The sequence below is a fragment of the Tauraco erythrolophus genome, chromosome 4, assembly GCF_009769465.1.
Source record: "Tauraco erythrolophus isolate bTauEry1 chromosome 4, bTauEry1.pri, whole genome shotgun sequence".
Taxonomy (NCBI): Eukaryota; Metazoa; Chordata; class Aves; order Musophagiformes; family Musophagidae; genus Tauraco; species Tauraco erythrolophus.
Genome location: NC_141468.1, coordinates 46,663,602 through 46,684,913, shown reverse-complemented (window position 1 = coordinate 46,684,913; position 21,312 = coordinate 46,663,602). Strand labels below are relative to the sequence as shown.

General features: G+C 36.3%; 1 protein-coding gene across 1 annotated transcript in view; it reads right to left on the bottom strand.

Annotated features, from left to right (window-relative positions):
* The window catches only part of PTPRQ (protein tyrosine phosphatase receptor type Q), a 109,548-nt gene that overhangs the window by 75,902 nt on the left and 12,334 nt on the right, over window positions 1-21,312 (bottom strand). The window contains 11 exon segments of the mRNA XM_086610727.1: window positions 1,900-2,020; window positions 4,415-4,516; window positions 5,222-5,404; window positions 8,004-8,285; window positions 10,757-10,864; window positions 11,409-11,588; window positions 11,703-11,855; window positions 13,600-13,810; window positions 16,763-16,935; window positions 18,601-18,747; window positions 19,519-19,647. Coding sequence (XP_086466853.1) covers window positions 1,900-2,020; window positions 4,415-4,516; window positions 5,222-5,404; window positions 8,004-8,285; window positions 10,757-10,864; window positions 11,409-11,588; window positions 11,703-11,855; window positions 13,600-13,810; window positions 16,763-16,935; window positions 18,601-18,747; window positions 19,519-19,647 — 1,789 coding nt within the window.

The window sequence follows — 21,312 nt, the reverse complement described above, 5'->3', positions numbered from 1 at the left end:
CACCCAAAATCACCTTGTCCTGTGACAAATTCCAAGAAAGTTAATAACAATGAAAACATCACAGATATTAACCTTTCTATTCTAATAGTTGTGGATTCTTGTTCCCAATCCATTAAGGAAAGGTTACCACATTCTCTGTAACTGTTGCAATATATTTAAGAGAAGGAACAATTGTTTAATATCTGTATTAACCTTCCTTTTTCTGCTTTATTGAGAAGCTCTGGGAGCAACAATCTCCCTCAAAATATATTGAATGCCTCCCAAAAGCAGCAACTATGGCACAGCAGCTTTCCTTGTCAAATCTCACCCTGCAATGCATTTTAGGAAATTGTATAGACAATTCTGTTAAATACTTAAAATTCTCCTCCTTCTCCCAACCCCATTTCCCCAAAAAAAACACCTCCAAGGAAGGAGTAAAGTTGTGGCCCCTTTGAAGGCAATAGGAGTTTTTCTCCAATGTCCTTGTCTCAAGATGATACCTAATGCCTCTCTAATTTTAGATATGGCACAGTAAGGACAGATAAGAGAGAGCAGAGAGAATATGAAAGGAAAAAGGACAAGGCTTACTGCAAAAAGTTATGTTGTTGCTTTATTCATATATTTGGAAAAATGGATCAATTAACAGTTTTAAAAAAATAATTCTTACTAACTGATTTGTGATAATAACAAAAGTAGTAAGCTTTAAGGCAATATAAGTATGAGAAGTTGTATAACCTCTAGTCTTGGAACACAGTCTGTATCAAAACCATAATCATTATCATGAGGTAACTCTTTCCTAGCTAGAAGATAGTCTTTAATTTTTTTTTTTTTTTTTTTTTTTTTTTTGTGGTTAAAGTGCACCAAATCTTGCCAATACAGTAGAAGTAACAAGTCAAGCCAAATTTAACTTTTCTGGAAAGAGCTCACTCCTGTTTACTTTATCACCAATCTAAATACAAGATATAATTTAAAAAAAAAAAAAAAAAGGAACTGAGGCCAAACCCTACCCCAAAATTGCCAAGTAACATTAAAAGGTAAATGTAAAATGTAAGCTCGATAGCAGTGTGCTTATAACAACTGCTGATTCACATATCTAGTTCACATCCCATAAGGTGCCCATTCGCATTTGCTTCCTGGATCTTAGTAGTGGCAATAAAATGGTACAACATAAATGTAATATATTAAAATTGATCAATAACAAAATCTTTTAACTCCCAGTAGAACTAATACATAGATCTTTGAAAAGATGTCATTTCATTAGACCAAACTATGTTATGCAGAGAATAAGACAGAAGCTGCAAGTTTTAAAGTGACAAAACTCCTTTTTGAAGGTGAAAAAAGATCCCAGTAAGGATGACAGAAAAAAAAAAAAGGGATAAAGAAAGGATTCATAATAACACAATTAAAAAAAAACACAATAAAAAAAAAATCTGTTAAAAAATAATTGTTTTCTATGAATATAATAAATATGAAATATAACAGTAGACATAACTGATAGCACATACAAAGACTCTTAACATTGCTCTTACACACTTTCTACAAAAGGAAGCAATATTTCTCTATTTTAAGCTTATTTCAAATCTCTTGAACAATTCAGATTAGGCTTGTGTCCTGCCTTACAATAGGTCTAATCAGAATATAATGAAAATAGTCACCATGCTCTAATTTAAATTTGAATTAATTTACCTTAACATAACCTTTAGAAAAATGTTGAAAATGCTTACAAGATATTAAATAACCTAATTTTTAGCGACTATATTATACCTGAATTTGTATATACAAAAGGCTAGTGTTTTAAGCACTGGATGAATATTTGTTCTCCAAAAACGTGTAATCAACACGTTGTGTAAGAAAAACGTAACATTCCTGATAGGTTACAGATTAATATTTATCCTTAGAACTACTTCCAGAAAATCTTACCAGACGTAAACTGTGTAATAGAGGATAATTCCATTTGGCTCCAGTGGAGGTTTCCATGACAACTTCACAGTGACACCCGACAACTGTTTTACAGAGAGGGATTCTGGAGGAGAACTTGGAGCTATAAAACGAGAGAACAGGACACAATATCTTGTTAAACTGCTAAGATCGATGGGATAGGCAGCATCCTTAAATAGGTTTTTAATTATTTGTGATGGAAAGTGAACTTTGTACTACACCGGCATAGTATCCATCAACTAATGTTAAGGTGCAGCTTCTTTTCCTTTTTCTGACAGATGATAAAAAAAGATTTTGCATGGTGGTGTTAGAACATCTGTTTCTGTGATTCAATGGAAAAAGTACTTCATGAGAAAACAGAGCAACGGGTAGGTCACAGTGATTCACCTACTGTCCAAGTACATCACTGTTATTTTTTTTCCCCCTTCTAATAAAAGCAAGAGCTTTATAGGTATGAACACATGTAACATATAGCAAAATAGTTCCCCTGAGGAAAAAGAGGTGCTGTAAAGAATTACACAAAGCACCAAAAGGTGGAAAAATGGATAAGCATGGCATTGAGAGATGATAAAAATGTGGGATACTAGGCAGCAGTAAAATCTATTCACTCCAACAAATAAGGACCATATTTATACATTTAACATGTCACAAGGGCAAATATAAAGATAGGCATTGACTGAGACCCTTAAAATTCATTTTAAGATGAACTCTATATGACATCGTATCACAACTGTGCAGGGAAACAACGTAAGTAAATGAAAATGTTAGACTATGTTTGATGTAATTCTAAAGTTCATACAAACGTTGCTGAGGAAAAACATACCCATGTATGCATAAGTCATACTGCTTCATATTAGCATGTGATTGAGAACTAAATCTTTTTCTTCATCTTGATTCATGAATATATGTATTGCTATTAAGTAATAGAATTACTTTTGTTTTTCTCAAATTAAACCAATGAGCATCATGCACTAAAAATTCAGGTCATAGCTGTAGTCATGCATGAAAATTGAGAATATGAGCATAGCTATTAGCAAATCTATGAAACATTTGGTCTGACCCTTGGAACACTGTGTTCCTGTGAATAAAGAACATGTGGTGTATTGTAAATATCGTTGTTTTTCAGTTGTTGTTCCTTCTTTCACTATCTCAAAAGTTGGCATAAAGGTTTTAGAACCCTGTAGGTTTAAGAAAAAAAATATTTTTCATGAACAAAGGTTCACTGAATTCAGTGAATGTCTGTACTTACTAGCAAAAAATGGTGACAGCTGTATTTAGTGTTTTAGTTGTTATATTATCCTCAGTGGCTATATAATAAAAGACCTGTCGTACTGTGAATGTCATGCCTTTTTGGCATGTCTAGTTCATTCTACAGTTCTTATTCAGTGGATATTTTTTGCTGAAGAATAGAATCTACATTGCTCTAAATAAAAATACTTTATGCAAAAGATGGATTTATCCAAATTAGCTGTTCCCAGTGTGCTCCAGCAACATTACTCTTGAGCAAAGGTTCATTACTGACAGTGTGAATAAAATCTCATCAACATCTTGGAGGTTTGCAAAGATCCGTTATCATCAAAAGCTGGATCTAAGGCAAGTCAGTGCTCCCTAAGACATGAAGAGAGACTCAATTTGGGAACGGCTGGTGGGATGTTTGTGTCAATGTTGCTTCAGTCTGGGTTCCCAGAGACTTTCTCCCTAAGCAATGGAGAGAGATAGACACAGGTTCCTCCAAAACGTGATTCACAGCACCTAAGCTAAGATTCTGCTTTGATTTTTTTTCAGGATTCCCCTTCCTACAACTAAATTGGGTACAAGTATCATTTTAAGGTTCCTTTTCTGATTTGTGACCTACTGTACTAATTAGCAGAGGATGCAATGACTGTGTTCTACCTTCAGCCTGCAGTGCAGAACACTCTCCTGCTCAATCTGGAAGTCCAGGACTACAGATGAAGGACTTTGAGCATTTTCATAATATTAATAATTTTAAATTTATATATGTGTATCTGTACATGCATCTGTTTAGAAGAATAAAAAAATATCCAAACAAAAGAACCAGAAATGTCCCTAGACCATTCAAGGTGCTTTTTGGTGGTTTTCCCTTTCTCCAGTTCTCACGTGTCTGCAGAACCAAACACAATACTTGATTTTATCATGTGGTGTATTAGATTAATATAATATTGGTAAATTAAGATTCTGGTAAGACCAAATGTCCATGCACAGCAATTGTGCCATTTCACATAGCTTGTACAGATAAATATATTAAATAACAGGTAAATGTACAGAAAGATAGATAGATAGATAGATAGATAGATAGATAGATAGATAGATAGATAGATAGTGTTTGTGTTTGTGTGTGGATAGATAGATACACATACCAATATAGAGACATAATTGAAAAAAAAAGTATATAAAACCTGCACATATCTGACATGAAATGTAAGATTAGCTTCAGACTACAGGCAGACGATGCATTGCAACTTCTGTTCTGACTTACCATCTTCATCCGTCAGTACATGCAAAGGTGCACTACGAAGGCCCTCCCCCATTGTGGTACTAGCAGACACTTCTACAGTATATTCTGTATATTTCTTTAAATCTAAATAAAGAAGAAGAATTCAGTAAACCAAACATTCAGTGGGCCAAACTGGATTTTTTAATTGACCATAAGTAGTTTCGAAATGCTGAATAGGCCCGTCACTTACACTGATCTGTGTCTTTAGAGATGGAAATAAGCACTGGGAAAACTTGAACACAAAGTATTCTACATGAACAAAAGAAGGGGCAAAGCCCTAACTACCAATTTACACTTCATATTCCTGGAATGCTTTACAGTTTGTCCTTGGCTGTACTCTGAAAATTTGCTGGTTAAGGTACTGAGCTCCTAGCATTAACTGCTGTGTCATGCCTCATTAATAATGACAGAACATGGAAAAAGATGTAAAGGTGAGTGGAAAGGGAAGTATTTTTTTTAACCCAGAATAAGATCAGAAAGATGTGTAGGTGACTTCAGTGTTTACTTTGTTGCGATGATAATTTTGCAAAGAAATGTATTGAAGTTTCTCGTAGTTTAAACATTTATAATACAATGAGATATATGTTAAACTCTATACCGATCACGGCCCATACCACCTCATTACTGTAGGACACAACAGGCTAATTCTCAGGACAGGTAGCCCATAACTTTGTGTAAGGACAAGAAGGATCATGTCCAATCAATGAACTAATTGATCTGCCTTAGTCTGCTGATCCCTTCTCAGAACAATTTACAGGTACCATAAGTTTCAGATCATAATATACTGGCCTGTAATACGAAGCGTCAGAAGAGTAGTGTTTATGACTCTTTGCTCAGTTCCATTAGTTCTCTTGAGATATATTGTGTAGGTCTGTATGATTCCATTGGGAATTGATGGTGGAAAAAATGATAATTCTATTTCCATGGATGAGAGGTTTCTATAGGTTATGTTTTCTGGTGCAGAATCAGGAACTAGAAGACAAAATTTATACTCATAGAAGATTCCAGTGAGTTTCATTTATTTCTTAAGCATTTTTTTTAACTGGTTTAAATGAAACACATTGTAAGCATTTTACTTTTTATCCTAATCTTTGTATAAAATAAATTTTAAAAGAGGCTAAATTGGAAGATCAAAAACACGACAGACACATACTGTAACAAGCTATGGGTCATTCTTCAAAATACAAAAAAAATAATGGAAATCACCTTAACATGCCAGATAAAAAAACTCTGGAGCCCAATTATAAACTTCCCTTCTAACACCCCGTGACTATCACTGCAAGCCTCCAAGTTAGCTATTGTTAGGAGATATTCCATGTTTTACACTTCCATAATTTACACTTTGTATCAGTAACCTACATTTTCTTCCTTTGCCCTGAGTGATCTATACAAACTGTATGAAAACTTGTATGGAGAAATAAAGGGAGCTGTCACTGGACTGTGTCTGACTTAGCGTCACTGAACATGCTAACTCACTTTCCTGGCTTGATCTCAGACCTGCCTTGTCACCATGGAGGGTTTGTTAATCTGGACTCTGGGCTGCCCCTCGATGTCCCCCCTAGACCTGTCCTGCTCCCTTCACTGAGGGTTGGTGGGACAAAGCCTGGCTAGTGACTCCCCTGCCCCACTGGCCCAGGAACTCCCTCGGCTCTTAGTTTTCCATCCTTTATGGAGCAGCTGGCCCTTGCTGTGCCATGACAAGTGGTTTTTGTGTGCATTGTGTCTGTCTGTTCCCAAACAAATACACAAGTATGTTTTCCATTATCCAAAATTGACCTGATAGCATAATATATCTTATTCCAGAAAATTATCATCATACAACGACAGTACAATTTGCCCAAAAGGTCAAGTAAGGCATGGGTATGCTTTAGGATGCCCTAAACATTCTTATAAAGGTACTGACATTTGATGAATCTCAAATTTGATGCATTCCAAAGTATAAATAATTTCTGTTTAAGCAATATCCAGAAAAGGAATAAATGTCATGAAAGGCAGTGAAACCAGCCCACAATTCTGCCTAATTTCATGGTAGAATGGTAACAGAGAACTCCCAAGAGCTCTTCAAACACATCAGCCCATTAATAGGTTGTGTTTGATTCAAAATTCTCTATCCTCCAGATCCCTTGTTTTTATTCTTCTCATCTCAGAAGATGTTTTTGCAGCTTCTCATCTCTACCACAGGCAGCTGGAATTCAAATTTTCATTCGGACCATCAGGGGAGTTAGCCACTGAGAAAGAGCTAACTGCCTTAAAATACAACTTAGAAAAAAGATAGATGTCCAAGTTAAAGAGAGCAATGAAAAAGATGTCTAAGGACATTGTATCAGTTGGGCAGGCGCCTACATACCTATGTATCTGATCGAAAAAAAATCCTCAAAAGTAGTATAATGTCTTGGCAGAGCTAGCTTGGTTCTTCCATTACGACTACTGTTTCATGCAATTTAAAAACTAGGTGTTTGTGTTCCCATTCCTTAAGAGCTCAACTTGTGAGGCAGGCCTGGCCTGCAACTATTTCATACAGGAAAAATCAAAGTTCATTTCAGAAACAAGGAGGAAAAGAAGCTCACAGCGATTCCACTGTGTCTTAATGATCAAGGAACCAGAGCACCTCCCTGCCCCTTCAGAGAGACATCAGTATGTGCACGTCTTTCCTTATTGAGAAAAATGCAATAAACAGCATGCTTAGCTCCAGGGCTAGCTCTATGTGTAGATAAAGTGGGCAGTTGTCTAAGATAACAAATTGGTGAAGATGGCAAAAGGCTCCCCCAAATGGATGATCATCATACCAGTGCTACCTGGATATGGCTGAGTCCTAAAGGAAACTAGCCTTCATGTCTGTCTCCCCAGACACCTTTCATTCCCGAGTCTACAGCATAACACAAACATCTATTCCTCTTTTATCCTCAGGTTTTTCTCCTGTTTAGCTCCACTGAAAATTTAATGACCCTCTGCCTGCATTTTATATCCCTTTCCCTACATCAACCTACCTTATAGCTACTTATTTGCTGCAAGTATCTTCCTATGTCTTGTTACACCTCATTAATGCTCATACTTCCCAATCCTCACTTCTAAATTCACTTTCCTTTCTCGGAAAAAACTCACCTACTCTAATCCTCTGGTATTTTGTTTTACCTGTACCTTTCCCAAAATATTTCTAGTAATATAAACAACTTTGCCTGCTACAAAATAGCACCTTATCTGTGAATTCTGGTGGTTTTTAACCCTTATGATTGAATTCTTACCAAACTTGAGTTTATAACTCGAATCCCAAGTCTCTCACTTTTTGAAATCCTTCCTTTCCTACAAAAAATTATTTTAATGCAAGACACAAGGAATCTTCAAGGACAAATAGTAACATACAGGAAGTCCATCAGACATTCAACTTGCCACTGTTTTCTTTACTTCTTAATTTTCCTTACTATTTCCTTACTTTTATTTTCTGTATAAAATAGAAAATAGGGTTCAAACTTACTGCTTTGCAAAGAAAACACATACTTTTAAAACTAATGAAATGATCACCTGGGCATCAAATAAAGCAGCTGATTGCAGAAATTTACATTTTTATACTCACCAGTTTCAGAAGTTCTCACCAGAAGTGGGAAAGATGACTGATTCCCATGGCCAAGTCTAGTGAATGCCCTCACAGAGATGTTGTAGAGAGTATATGGCTTCATTTCACTTAGTGATGTACTTGTAGATGAGACATTTTTCATAAATAAATCATTGAAATCACTGTACAGAACTTCATAGTGAGTTATGAAACCATTAGGTTGCTCAGGTGGTAACCATCTCAAGTTTATTTCTGTCGCAGTTACATTTATTAACTCTACATTTCGGGGTGGGGAGTCTGGTTCTGCAACACAGAAATTAATGGGGAAAAAAAACAACTTCTGAGAATTTCAATTAATTGATTATAGGACTGAGCTCATAAACCTATTGGATCCTAACATTTAGATATCCTGAAGGTTACTGTAGCAATATGCAGAGCTAACTGTACCAAAAGGGCTGCACTCTCTCATTCTCCTTCTCAAAGCTTTACCATTTTCATATCTCAGTTAATTTCTGTATTTCTTCTTTTTCACTTATAAAACTTTCTGCATCCCAGACACTTTAGCTTTTCTGGAATTTCTTTTCTCATCCACTTACAAATCTATCTAAAATTGCATGTATTAAGAAAAAAATCTCTTCTGTCTACTGCTCTCATGGAGGTTGATCCTTCAAATCCTCTCACTGGATTCCTTGAATTCAAGTTCTTTAACTCTGTCTTAATGCTGTCTTACTTCTTATTTCTTAAATAACCACACCTCTTATTTCACTCAACCAACCATGGAACCAAGAAAGTGACTGTATGCACTGTAATTAAATTCCCTGTAGTTTACTGATACAGCTGCTAATTGATGACCGTGAAGACTCTAGTGTAAATCCTGCATGCACTGGTGTGAAGGTCATGCACAAAACAAGTCCAGCTCTGGGCCGGTGCGTTGGCTAAATCTACTGGCAACTTATGATTTCATGTGACTCCAGTGAGCTAATAACACATAGAAGTGTTGAAGGAGTGAGTGGGCTGCACTTATGAATAAAATCAGCTCTGAATGTCAACCTAGATTCCTCTGAAGGCTTCATCACTTCACCCCTGAAATAACCTGTCTATAAAATTTTTAAAGAATGTAATAAGAATTATGTGATTCAGTTCATGTACAAATACCTACATGAACATATTTCAGAATTCATCATGATTTTTTTTTTGGCCTAAATGTCTCACAAACCATTTTCATTCCTGATTTCTGAGTCCATGAATGAAAAGTGTTAACTATAAGAGATCACTATTTAGGATGGTAGGACTGCCCACATGGATATTTCCCATGTGAAGAAGCTTAATTTTCAATTGAAATGTGTTTTGCAATTTATCTGGCATGGAACAATATTTGAATGCCACAGCCTAGTACCTTCCATCCTAACATAAGCTATCTAAGACAGATGTAGTGAATCTTTTATTTGGAGGTATCTCTCTTTTCAACTCATCGAGAGTCAAAAAAGTTTTCGCTCCTAGATTGGCTAAAGTTAGAAGACATGAATCTCAACTTGAATTACCTCAGGAAAACTAGACAACAAGAATAACAAGACAGGAGTAGTTATATATAGCCTTGTAAAAAGGTAGGAATTCTTGATGGCTTTCTCAATAGTTTCATCTAGGCTTGCGGGCATCTCTTACCAATGGAGGAACTGTTGGCCTGAAACTCCACTCTGAACAAATTTCTGTCATGCTTGCAGGGAATTGTAAACTTTTTCTCTGAAAGATATTTAGGTAGGCAATTTTCTGGTTTTGTGACATGCCTTTCCTCTCCAAAAAAAACTAACAGCATAGAAGCACGCAACTTTTAAAAAAAATTTACCAGCATTTTAAGTTTCACTGTTAAAATTGAATTTAGGTTGGTTGGTTATTCAAATCATCTAAGCTTCATAATCCCCCATAATTTTTAATCCTGTAATCCTTTGCTCTCTTTTATTCCCACTTTATTATTTTTCCTGTATTGTAGCATATTTGGCAATAAGAGAGATAAATGACAACTGGACAACTACTGTCTTTATTACTGTGGTAAAAATTGGAAATAGCTTTCTGCAAACAGTGAAAATAAAAACCTGATATAAATGAGAAAAGATTCCGGTTTAGTAGTCATGACTCCACTCTGTAAATTAAATTCCTGTGTTCTCTTTGCAAAGGCAAAATCCAGGTACTGCCCCTGTACCTTCATGGGTGGAAACTGCCTTTCAGAAATCTTCATAAGGTAGTATTATACTCTACACTAAAACTATTGATCAGTCTTAAAATTAATAAATCCCCAAACCTGTATAAAGGCAACTGCATATAACATCATTCAGTATAAAAAAAAAACCAACATTTTATCAGTAGGTCTGCTTATAGATAGGAATATGGCTTCCGAATTGTTGAAAGCTGCTATTTCCAGATGCTTCAAAACCAACTTAATCTCCATCTGATAACATTTTTAAAAAGAAGTTGGAGTCTCAAAGATAATTTATTATGGTTTAGATGGGGTCTAGGAACATCAGTTCTGTAGCTTTCTTCCCATTTGTCTATCATGGTTGGAATTAGTTGATTGCTGGTCATGCTGCAGCTTTCATCATTATTTCTAGCACCTACCTAAAAATGGGCTGAATGAAGTCACCGACTGATAGAAGACTAACAATTTCAACATTGCTTTTATTTGTACACTTTCTTCCCCTCCTTATGTATGTACTTAGTCTTCCGAAGAAGCACAAACCTCAATACAGAAATCAAATCATCATTGCAAACAATGTATTTACCGTCTTCAGGGGTTCTCACGAAAACATCATTCTCTTCAGACAAAGCACTTTCTCCAATTGTTGTAGAGGCTGCAACTCTCACTTTATAATTTGTGTACTTTTTTAAACCTAAAAAGATTAAGTAAAGAAATCTTGACTGATGGCTTCTTAAACATACTTTTGCCCTCATAGCTACTTATAAAACTACAAAAATGGTTACTGTTCTTAGAGGTTTTGATGCACGTTTGTCACGTAAAAGTCAGAGTACGTATAATACCATTTATTTAGGGAGAGCCAAATAAGCACTCAGTCTAATCAATATATTTTGAAATAAGTCAGTCGGCTTCAGTCCTGTAAAGAACTTTATGAATTTGACAAAACAAAGGATGTGTATGTGCACATTCAAATATGTGGGTTTATTATATATGCATTACTCTGATCAGCATAAATAAATGCCTGAAACCTCAAGATGAATGCATTTTCTTCAATTAATATCAAAATTATAACCTCAAAATAAGAAAATTATTATTAATGTCAGACAGATACTGTGGAAAAAAAATTGAAGTCTGAAAAAGAATCAATAACTTGCAAATGGCTACAGTACATAAAGCTGGAAAAAATAATTTTGTATAACGTACTTGCAATATTTTTTTTAGATCAAATGACACTATACCTGTCATAAGTAAGCTGTTGTTTGAAGTTATCGTGTGGAATGCTCTTTTTGTATCCAGTTCCATTGCATAAACAGTATAATGAATGATTTTCCCATTGGGATTTGCTGGAGGATCCCAATACAGCAGAACAGAGGAGGAGCTAATATTCTTGTAAGATATATTTTGTACTGAGCTTGGAACTTAAATGAAAACATAAAAATATAACAACAAGCAAATAAATTATTATAAAAAATTAGAATGTTCAGAGAAAGAAGTTATGTATGTTAACGTATATCAAAGTCACAAAATTTTACCTTGTTCACGTGTCCTGACCATGAGAGCTGATGGTGGCCCTTCTCCAACAGCAGTGAAAGCAGACACACTGATTGTGTAGTCTGTGAAAGGTACAAGGCCTTTTATAACATACGACAGTTCTTCAGCCAAAATGTTAATGGTATACTGATTACCTGTGATTAAATGGAGAGGAATAGTTATTTATAAACTCTTTTTTTTTCCTTTTGCATTCTAAACTCACTTTGACATAGTGACCTAGAACTATTTTATTGCAAAAGAATTAACTTTCACGGCAATTACAAAAATATAAAGACAAGTTTACACTCTGTCTCTTAACTCAATCAAAGAAAGGCTACTATAGGTTCACTTTTATGTTTACAACCCTCTCTGCTTTCCACAGGTCTTGTATGAAGTGTAGAATTCAGACAGTAGGAATAATGGCTAGATTGACCTAGGTGAAAGAATGAACGGGTCAGAAGTAAAACTATGAGGTATATACTGACAGCTATCTCCAAAAAAATTCAAGAGAAATCTCCTAGGAACTCAGAATAGGCTTGTAGATGGCCTAGTCTCCCCACTGACTTCAGAACCATGCCTCCTAGGTTATTGGGGCTTTTAGTTTTGTTTTTACTTTTTTTTTTTTTTAATTAAGAATGACAGATTCTCTCTTCCTTGCCCTCCTAATAGTGATGTAATAACTATATTTGAAATGGCTCCTGTCATGGATCCCTTCACACTAGCATTTTTTAGCGGAAGAGCTGTGGTCAGGAGGATGAAGAAGACACACATACGCCCACAAAGACTAAAGTTCAAAGTCAGCTTCGATCCAACCGTGCTACTCAAAATCACCTATTACAAAGTTGCCATGATGCCACTGCAACATTTTGAAAAAGTGCTTCAAATAACTGAGTATCAGGCTCAGGGTTTTCTAAGACCTGCATTAAAACAGAGGCATGTAATAAACAGCATGTCCTGTTGAAACTTTGGCCGTCAACGACTTTAGCTACTATAATAACTACTATAAAATAATAATCACGTGCCACATTAAAACAGACGCTGTCTGGAAATAAATTTTTAAGCAACACAGACATCTTTTAGCAACTCAATACGTCAAGCTGAATGAGGCTGTAAAAAGAAGATTCACGTTTAAAGCATGGTACATTTCTCCATATGACGAAGATTCTTCAGGATTAATACAGTACAGAAAAGATCCAATGCACTTTAAACTAGTGGATTGATTAATAGATTAAATATGAAGGAATTCAGTGACTTTAATTAAAAAAGAAATCAAAAAGTAAAAACTTGACTTTCTGCTTATTGTTCAAAACTCTCACTGTAAAAATTTAGAGTGGTATTTTAAGTCCCTGCCTGTCAACTGAGGCCTGCCTAATGATTTGTAAATATCCATCCTTGGTAAAGAAACACTGGTCCATTGATAATACAGAACAAGTGTACACACTAATGACATCACCATGCCATGGGGTCATCTCCACCTGTTTGTCACCCATATAGCACGTTGTAACTTTTTGACCTATTTACCTTCACTGACATTTGAAAACCTATTAGTCAAAAGGCTTAGAGAAATCAAGGTCTCTGAAGGGCTTGGAGATATGTTAATCCCTGACAATCACACCTGCTTTGGCAACTGTAATAACTGATTGTCTATGCAGCTTGGCTGATGGCTTTCGGGTGCTCCTTTCACTAGGAAGAAGGTCAGCTGGGTGACAAGGGGCTAGTTCCTGCCTGTGTGGCATTCCCATTTGCTTCAGAAGGTTATTTGGTAGTAAAAAAATCCGACTCCAGCAAATGACCCATTCATAATTTGCTTGAACCATGTGCTAAAGATCATATCTGGGACAGTGATGAGGGTCCTTCAGAACAAAGGAGCAGGTAGAAAAATATCTGAAAATATCTTACCCAAAGCAGAATGTAATTCTGCAGCTCCATTTATAGCAGGCAAATTACCACCAGATACACTTGTAAATATTACTGGGGAAGCTGTTTGAGTGCTGGAAAACATGTCAGCTGAACCTTCATACAATTCATTTGCTATTTCCATTGAATTCCAAGTGGGAGAAGGTTTGATATTTTCATTTATCATGTATGGTTCCAAAGAATCAACCAAATACTAAAAATTAGAAAGACAAAAATAAATCACAAACCTTGTCATCACTGAATTATTTAATTGGATTTTTATATAATACAGAAATAATGTTTGTATATGTGTGCATATATCTACACACACACACTATATAAATGTTGGCATACAAACATTATCTTTCATTACAACAATAATTAACTTTGCAAAATACAGTATTTCTCACAAAAAAAGCTCAGCTGCCAGTAGCCTACAACCTCTTTTTTATTTTTACTGTTTAAACAAACACCACATCCTTTTTTCTAATTTGTTAAAATATGGGGTTTATAGTAAAGTGGCAATTTTAGAGCAAGGCCTTTAACTTTAATGCTATATCCTTGGAGTTACACTGAATATGCATGTTTGAGCTTGCAAAATTCCATTTGTACCAAGAATATTCTGAAACAGGGTTGCAGGCACTGAAAATGAGAGGGCTTCAGATGCCCCTACTAAGCCTCGAAGAAAAGGAACAACAGGTTGACTAGATCACTGAGGGAATAAGAGGAGAAGGAGGAAAACAGAAGCTAATGTAATGAAGGGGAGAGGGAAAATAAGGAAGTACACGTGTGAAAAGGGAGAGTGAAAGGGAGGTAAGCCTTACAGGGTCCATAGGACAGACAGGGCAAAAACCAAATGTTGGAAAGGGACGGCAGTAGATATAAGGGGAGCAAGAACTACAAAGAGAGGAACAACAAAAGCAGAAGAGAGAAGAGAGAGAGGCCACAGCATAGGTACAAAATGGTGTGTAAGCACTAGATCGCTATGCCCCTTCAGAATCTGGGACCCAATCCAGGACTCCAGTGTCTCAAAATTGTTCTGCTGTCATCTGTGAACACTCCCCCCTCACACATATGGCCCACTTCACTGCCAGAAAGAGATGCTTTTACAGTGATGTAACTAATACACATTAGCTGTCTCCCTACAGACTCCGGGAGGAGAGAAGGCAAAGCAGCTTTTTTACTGCTGTAAATAGTGGGGATTAACCACAGGCAGAGATACAGCATCAATCTCACCTAAGTAGTAACAGGTAAAAGTTATATATGCCTCATCTTCAGAAACATTTTATAGCAAAATAGTAACCCATGTGGAAATACTTTTTGCTTTTGAGGCCTTTCCACATGTAACAGCCTTTTATTGCAACTAGTTATTAAGTACCGTTAGCACTGTGGATCCGACAGTTCAAATCCTGTGCATGCTCTAAGCTTGGGGCAATGACATTCTAAATAAAGTAATGTTTGCTATGATTTGTTTTGGTTTTTAATTAGAAAATTACATTCAATAAACTATAACAAAGCATCAATGATGCTAAACTAAGAACTCAAAACTTAGGAAATCCCATCATTAAAACATGTCTGTGCAGACAATTTTCATTTTTCTGTGTCTGTACTATGATATAATCTTTAATTATAGAATTATATACTTTCATTTTCCAAGGACGCCTGCTTGTTTTAATGAATGGATCCTTATCCTCATGTTTTTTCCTTCTTATTCCTTATTTAATGTTTGGCTCCAGGGCTCTATTTAATATATATTCCTCAACTTGAAAGCAAACTCCTTCATTGGGCTCGATATCAAAAACTTAGATTCAGTGTCAGATCCTGAGAAAGACATCATTGTCTTTTATAATAACAATGAATTATTCAAACTTTGGGCTCCTATGTTCAAAATTGAGAACAAAATGCCCAACCTCAGAAAGCACTCGAGCTGAACTCTTGCTAGGGGTCTACAGTTCTGTGCTGCATGCTCAGAGCTGCCCCATCTAAGCACGTAGAGCACATCAGCACCCAAAATCCAGAAGCTAGACTGACCAACAGCATAAGTCCCCTAAAAGATATGATCTTGTAGATGTGTGCAGATATCCTTAATATGCAACTCCAGCATGGAGTTCAGCATAGAATCATAGAATCATAGAATGGTTTGGGTTGGAAGGAACCTCAAAGGTCATCTAGTTCCAACCCCCCTGCTATGGGCACGGAAACCCTCCACTACACCAGGTTGCCCAAAGCCTCATCCAGCCTGGCCTTCAACACTTCCAGGGATGGGGCATCCACAACTTCTCTGGGCAACCTGTTCCAGTGCCTCACCACCCTCTGAGTGAAAAATTTCTTCCTTATATCTAATCTAAATCTGCCTTCTTTCAGTTTAAATCCATTGCCCCTTGTCCTATCACTACATGCCCTTGTAAAAAGTCCCTCTCCAGCTTTCCTGTAGGCCCCCTTTAGGTACTGGAAGTCTGCTATAAGATCACCCTGGAGCCTTCTCTTCTCCAGGCTGAACAGCCCCAACTCTCTCAGCCTGTCTTCACAGGAGAGGTGCTCCAGCCCTCGGATCATGTTCACAGCCCTCCTCTGGACCGGCTCCAGCAGCTCCTTGTCCTTCTTGTGTTGGGGACTCCAGAGCTGAATGCAGTATTCCAGGTGAGGTCTCACGAGCATGTAGTATCACATGTAAATTCAAGGACACAAATGGGGGCAGAAAGTCTAGGGATCTTTGCCTTGCAAGCAGAGCACTTGACCAGCCTTGGGAGACTTATGTTGAATTCACTTCTCCATAGAATTCCTATCCACATCTAGGAGTTTGCCTGAGTGGCTACATATCGATCTAGGCACCTAAATCTGTACTCTTACTGTCAGGTCACCCCATACTGCAAAGAACTCAAGGGCTAGAAATTATAATACTGTGGGCTATGGCTTCTTGCCTTCAGAAGCTAAATAAGTTTAGATCATTCCACCAGAATTGTTTATTGTTTTCATATTGTGGAAACATCATTATTGGAATGTCTTTAAAACCTAGCCAAAGAAAAAAGGTGAAGTGAGGAAGGTAGCTTTTAAAAGAACTGACAACTCATCCATGGTGGCTAATTCCACATGCTGTACCCATCAGATAAGGCAGAGAAGCGAATGTAATCTAGCAAAGAAATCCATATTTAAAAAATCTGAATACCTTATTTTTGCCTTTGAGAATAGTGTTTTCCAGAGTCAACTCTGTTTCCTGCACATGTACTTTAACTCTGTACTGGGTAATGATTCCATTTGGTTGTTGTGGCTTCCTCCAAACAATTTTAATATATGTGGCTTCCACTTCTGCTAGATGTAAATCTGATACAGCACCTGGGACTAAATATTCAAAAAGAGACTTGATTTAATTAAACATCTCTGATTATTACAGGCTTTTTCAGCACTGTGTGTATTTAATAAAATTTGATATCCTTATTTTTTGAGCTGCTCCTGTGCAGGTAGAAAGTTATTTCATGTGGTTTTTTAGCAAACAAGTTACAATTCTGAAAATATGCACACAGTTTTTTGACATATATGACATATGGATGAATATGCTCAGATCCTAAGATGAAGTAAATCAGGGTAGCTCCACTGAAGACAGTGCACTGGAAGCAAGCAGACCTTTGCCAGCTTACTATATCGAACATCAAATATATTGAAAATGAAAGCTTAATTTTAAGTTTATCAAAACCACACAAGAACGCAGCAAAAAGCTGGAAAAAAAATAATGAATGTGATATACTTTGTTCATTTCACTTTTATAGCAGGTTTTAGCTCAATTTCTCCTTTAACTATGCAGTAATAATGATACCGTACTTCACATAGGACTGCCAGAGATCAGAAATGTTTATATTCATTAGAATGATATTCAGATTTTATATTAATAGGCTTTTTTCTCCTAATATGCCACAGAAAAAGACAAACTTGAAATTACTCGCAAAATGAAGGGTTGTAGATTTGGCATTAAAACGAGACATTCTATGTCACTCTAAAAAAAAAAAAAACACCAAAACCACTTCGGTTTCTGACAGGGAGTTTAGACAGAAGATGAGAATGGGCTGTAGTGAGGCAGGCCAGCTCTGGAAGTTGTTCTGAGAGCTGACAAAAGCAGATACTTTGGATACTTCAGGAAAGAATATGACAAATAAGGATAGGGGTTCCTCCTGCTGTTACACCTTGACAGCAAGCATTGCAGCAACCACTGATTGAGAGATTTTCTAAATTTGTGTTGCGTGGCATAAACATAACAAAAATAACCATCTTGAAACTGGCTGCCTATTACACACCGATTCTCAAATTTTTCTGGTTGCATCCTCAGTTGCAGATCAATAATCCTGCACAATCTCACATACGTGTAAGATAAAACTACATTGCTTTTGAGCACAGGACTCTCACCTGGTGAGCAGACTATTGGGAGCCAAAACTCCCAAAGACAGAGTAGATGGCTCCAGGGCAGAACCGATCACTTGACTGCCTCAGGACGAGATCTTGATATTGGGTCTGCCTCAGAGCTATGGTCCCTGGTTAAAGGTGGCTCCGTTAGAAACTGGCATGGAGCCTTGGATTTGCTGAAAATTAGTCAAACAACGTGTTTAATAAGCAACATTTGGGGCTGAACGAAGCAGCCGGCGAAGCAATGCTGCGCTGTGCTTTCTCTTCCCCTTGCTGCCATCTAACGGGTAAGGGGAGGATCTGCAATTTAATTGCCCTGTCTAAAAATAACTGCTTTCATTCAGGCAGAAACTACGTTTCTTTCACAATCTCTGAAGGCTTCTGATAGCAAGTAAACTTAGTGACAGTGTATGAACTCGAAAAAAATGGAGCAATAACTCTACATAATAAATTCTCAGCTGATTTCTTTCATCAGCTTAGGATCCCTCTCTTGTGAGACTCTTACAACACACTCATTCTTTCCTTTGCAAAATACCCAAAAGGCTTCAAAGGGAAAACTGAAACTAGTTATCAGGCACAGCCCATTTACTTCCCTTCTTTATGCTTACTTACCATCTGCAGGAGTGAAAACTGTAAGGTTGGTCTTGGGCCCCACCCCAGCACTTGTCTCAGCACCGATGTACACGTCGTATGTTGTAAATGGCACAAGGTTACTAAATACAAACTTATGATCCTTTGTGCTGTTATCAAGAATATGACCTGGAATTAAAAATGAAGAGATTCTAGCTCAAACACAAAAACAGTCCATTATTTGCTTATATTAAATATAGCTACTTTCCAGGATGATGAAGAATGAAAAGCCAAATTTATTTGTGAAAAATCTAGTTTGGCATCAACCTCATTGGAAATAATACTGAACACCTGAAAACAATCCCCTAAAACCATCTCAAGAAGATATGAGTTTTAAGAGGTGGGGATTTTTTGTTTAGAAATTAATTTCTATTGTTTTTCTTGGGTGGTCCCAAAAAAATGTTAGTATACAGCTCATCAACTTCTTACTTAACAGCAAGCAATTCTATAATTCCTTTATATATACATGTATGAGTTTAAAAAATTACAAAAACACCAAAACAGACTCATACAGTTGATTATACACTACACAGGAATTAAAATCCTCCAGAAATCTTTAACATAAAGAGAAAAGAGTAAAGGTAAGATACAGAATTATTAGGATATATATGCATCCTAATTCAGCTGCAAGTTAGCCTGTCATCTCTCCAAAAAACTAAGGAAAGTTGGTTTCTCCACACTTAAGAATATCTAATGTGAATTTCATTGCGTACTCTTCCTATGATGGACAGACTATTCCCTTAAAAGTAATCTAAAATCTATTAAAAAGTCTATTAGTAAAAAGGATACATAGCACTGCTTTCAAATATTCATTCTTGATTGGCAGGGACACTAAGAATGCAAGTGTAAGGAAATAACCACAAAAACCTAAAATAAAGAAAAACATCAAGTCAGACTTACCAGATGGTCCATACAGCTCAACTCTGTAACTAAACTTTCCTGTTACTATTGTTGGTGGGTCCCACAAAACTGAGAAAGACTTTGCTGTAATGTTGCTCTTGATAAAGTTTTGTGGTGGATCTTCTGGAACTTAAACAATATTGGAAAAAGTCTTTGAACATAAAATAATTTATATTAGGATTTCTAAGAATAACACATCAGATAATTCATTTAAACATAACATTAAATATTCTGAAGGGAAGATACATTAAAAGCACATCTCATTGAAATGATTTATTTTTATTTCATTTCTCTTTTAAACTAATGCTCACAAAAGGTATCAAGAGAGCTGGTAGTATGCAAATAATCCTTAAAAGACAAAGGTGGCAGGGATTCTACCAAGTTTAGCGTGGACTTCATCATGATATAGATTACATACAAAAGATGCTGAAATACAATTTTTGATACTCAGCAATACAGAGCTCACATCAGGTAAGTTTTTCTGAATCCAAAGACAACTAAAGGAGGTGGAATTCAAATCTGAATCCAAAGACAACTAAAGGAGGTGGAATTTTTTACATCCATATAGAGTAAAAACAAACGTGATTTTCAAAAATGCTGCATAAAGAAGTAAACTTATGGAAACTGCTTGAGATAAAGTTCTATGAAAATTAGGTTTTAATACTTCATGTGTGAGATTTACACCAATGTGGAGATATAGACAGATCTTGTAAACAAACAGACTGAACCTGTAAACAAGTATACAAGTTAACTAACATGCTACTCTTAAAAACTACTATCATTTAAAAAAAAAAAACTAATGTAAAAATGAAAGATCCTGTAATTCCTAAAAGATATGCTACAGATTGGTCAGTAGTGACTACTTAATCATTCTTAGTTACACAGATTGCACCAGCCACAATTGTACATAATTCTGAAGTATCATCTTAAGAGTCCACTTTTTTTTTCCAAGGTTTAAAACTTTTTCTCTTTGTAGAAGTATCCTCCCCTTGACAGCCATCCCAGCAAAGGAAATATTTGCATGCTGGGTTTTCAAAAAACATTTATAATGAAGCGTTTTTAAATGCTTTAAAGAGGTAGCCTCCTTTTCAAAAATCAAAGCAAGAAAAACGTCATCTTTGTCAAGAACACAGAAGAGCTTCAGCACAGCTCAGAAAATTCTGGTTGGAGGGGCAGAAATAATTTTAAACATTTTAAAATGGAACACAAATGAGCTATACAGTAGAGACATATATCACCTTCCTCTGCGTGGTGGGCATGACGACGACTCTGTGTTATGCTCCCGTGTGAGCAGGAAAATATTTGAAATAAATGTGCTTTCTATTCTCCCATTTGCTATCACGAACTATAATCTATCAATTCTTCTCTCTCAAGGCTCATCTCAGACACTCCAGTGGAGGACTGAAATGTGAGGTTTTGACCATATGAGAAACTGGTAACTTGGAGGGGGTGGCTAGTGTGACACTAAAGAGATTCTTACACGAATGAAGAGATTTGGAAAAGAGAAGTGGATTTCAGTAACTACAGAGAGATTGAATGATGGTGCTTGATACTGGAGGGGGGGACCTGTTACAAAAATTGCAAAGTAACATTCCTAAACTATGATTTTTTTTTAATCTATATAGGCTATATAGATAAATACGAACTTTAGCATGTAAAAACATCTTTCCCACTGAAGCAAATGAAAGGTAAGGAAATAAAAATAGTGAGGCAAAACATCTATTAACTCATAATGTCTTCCTGACAGATAACCTATTAGGAAAACCAACTCTATGGCCAGGCATGAAGGACTCT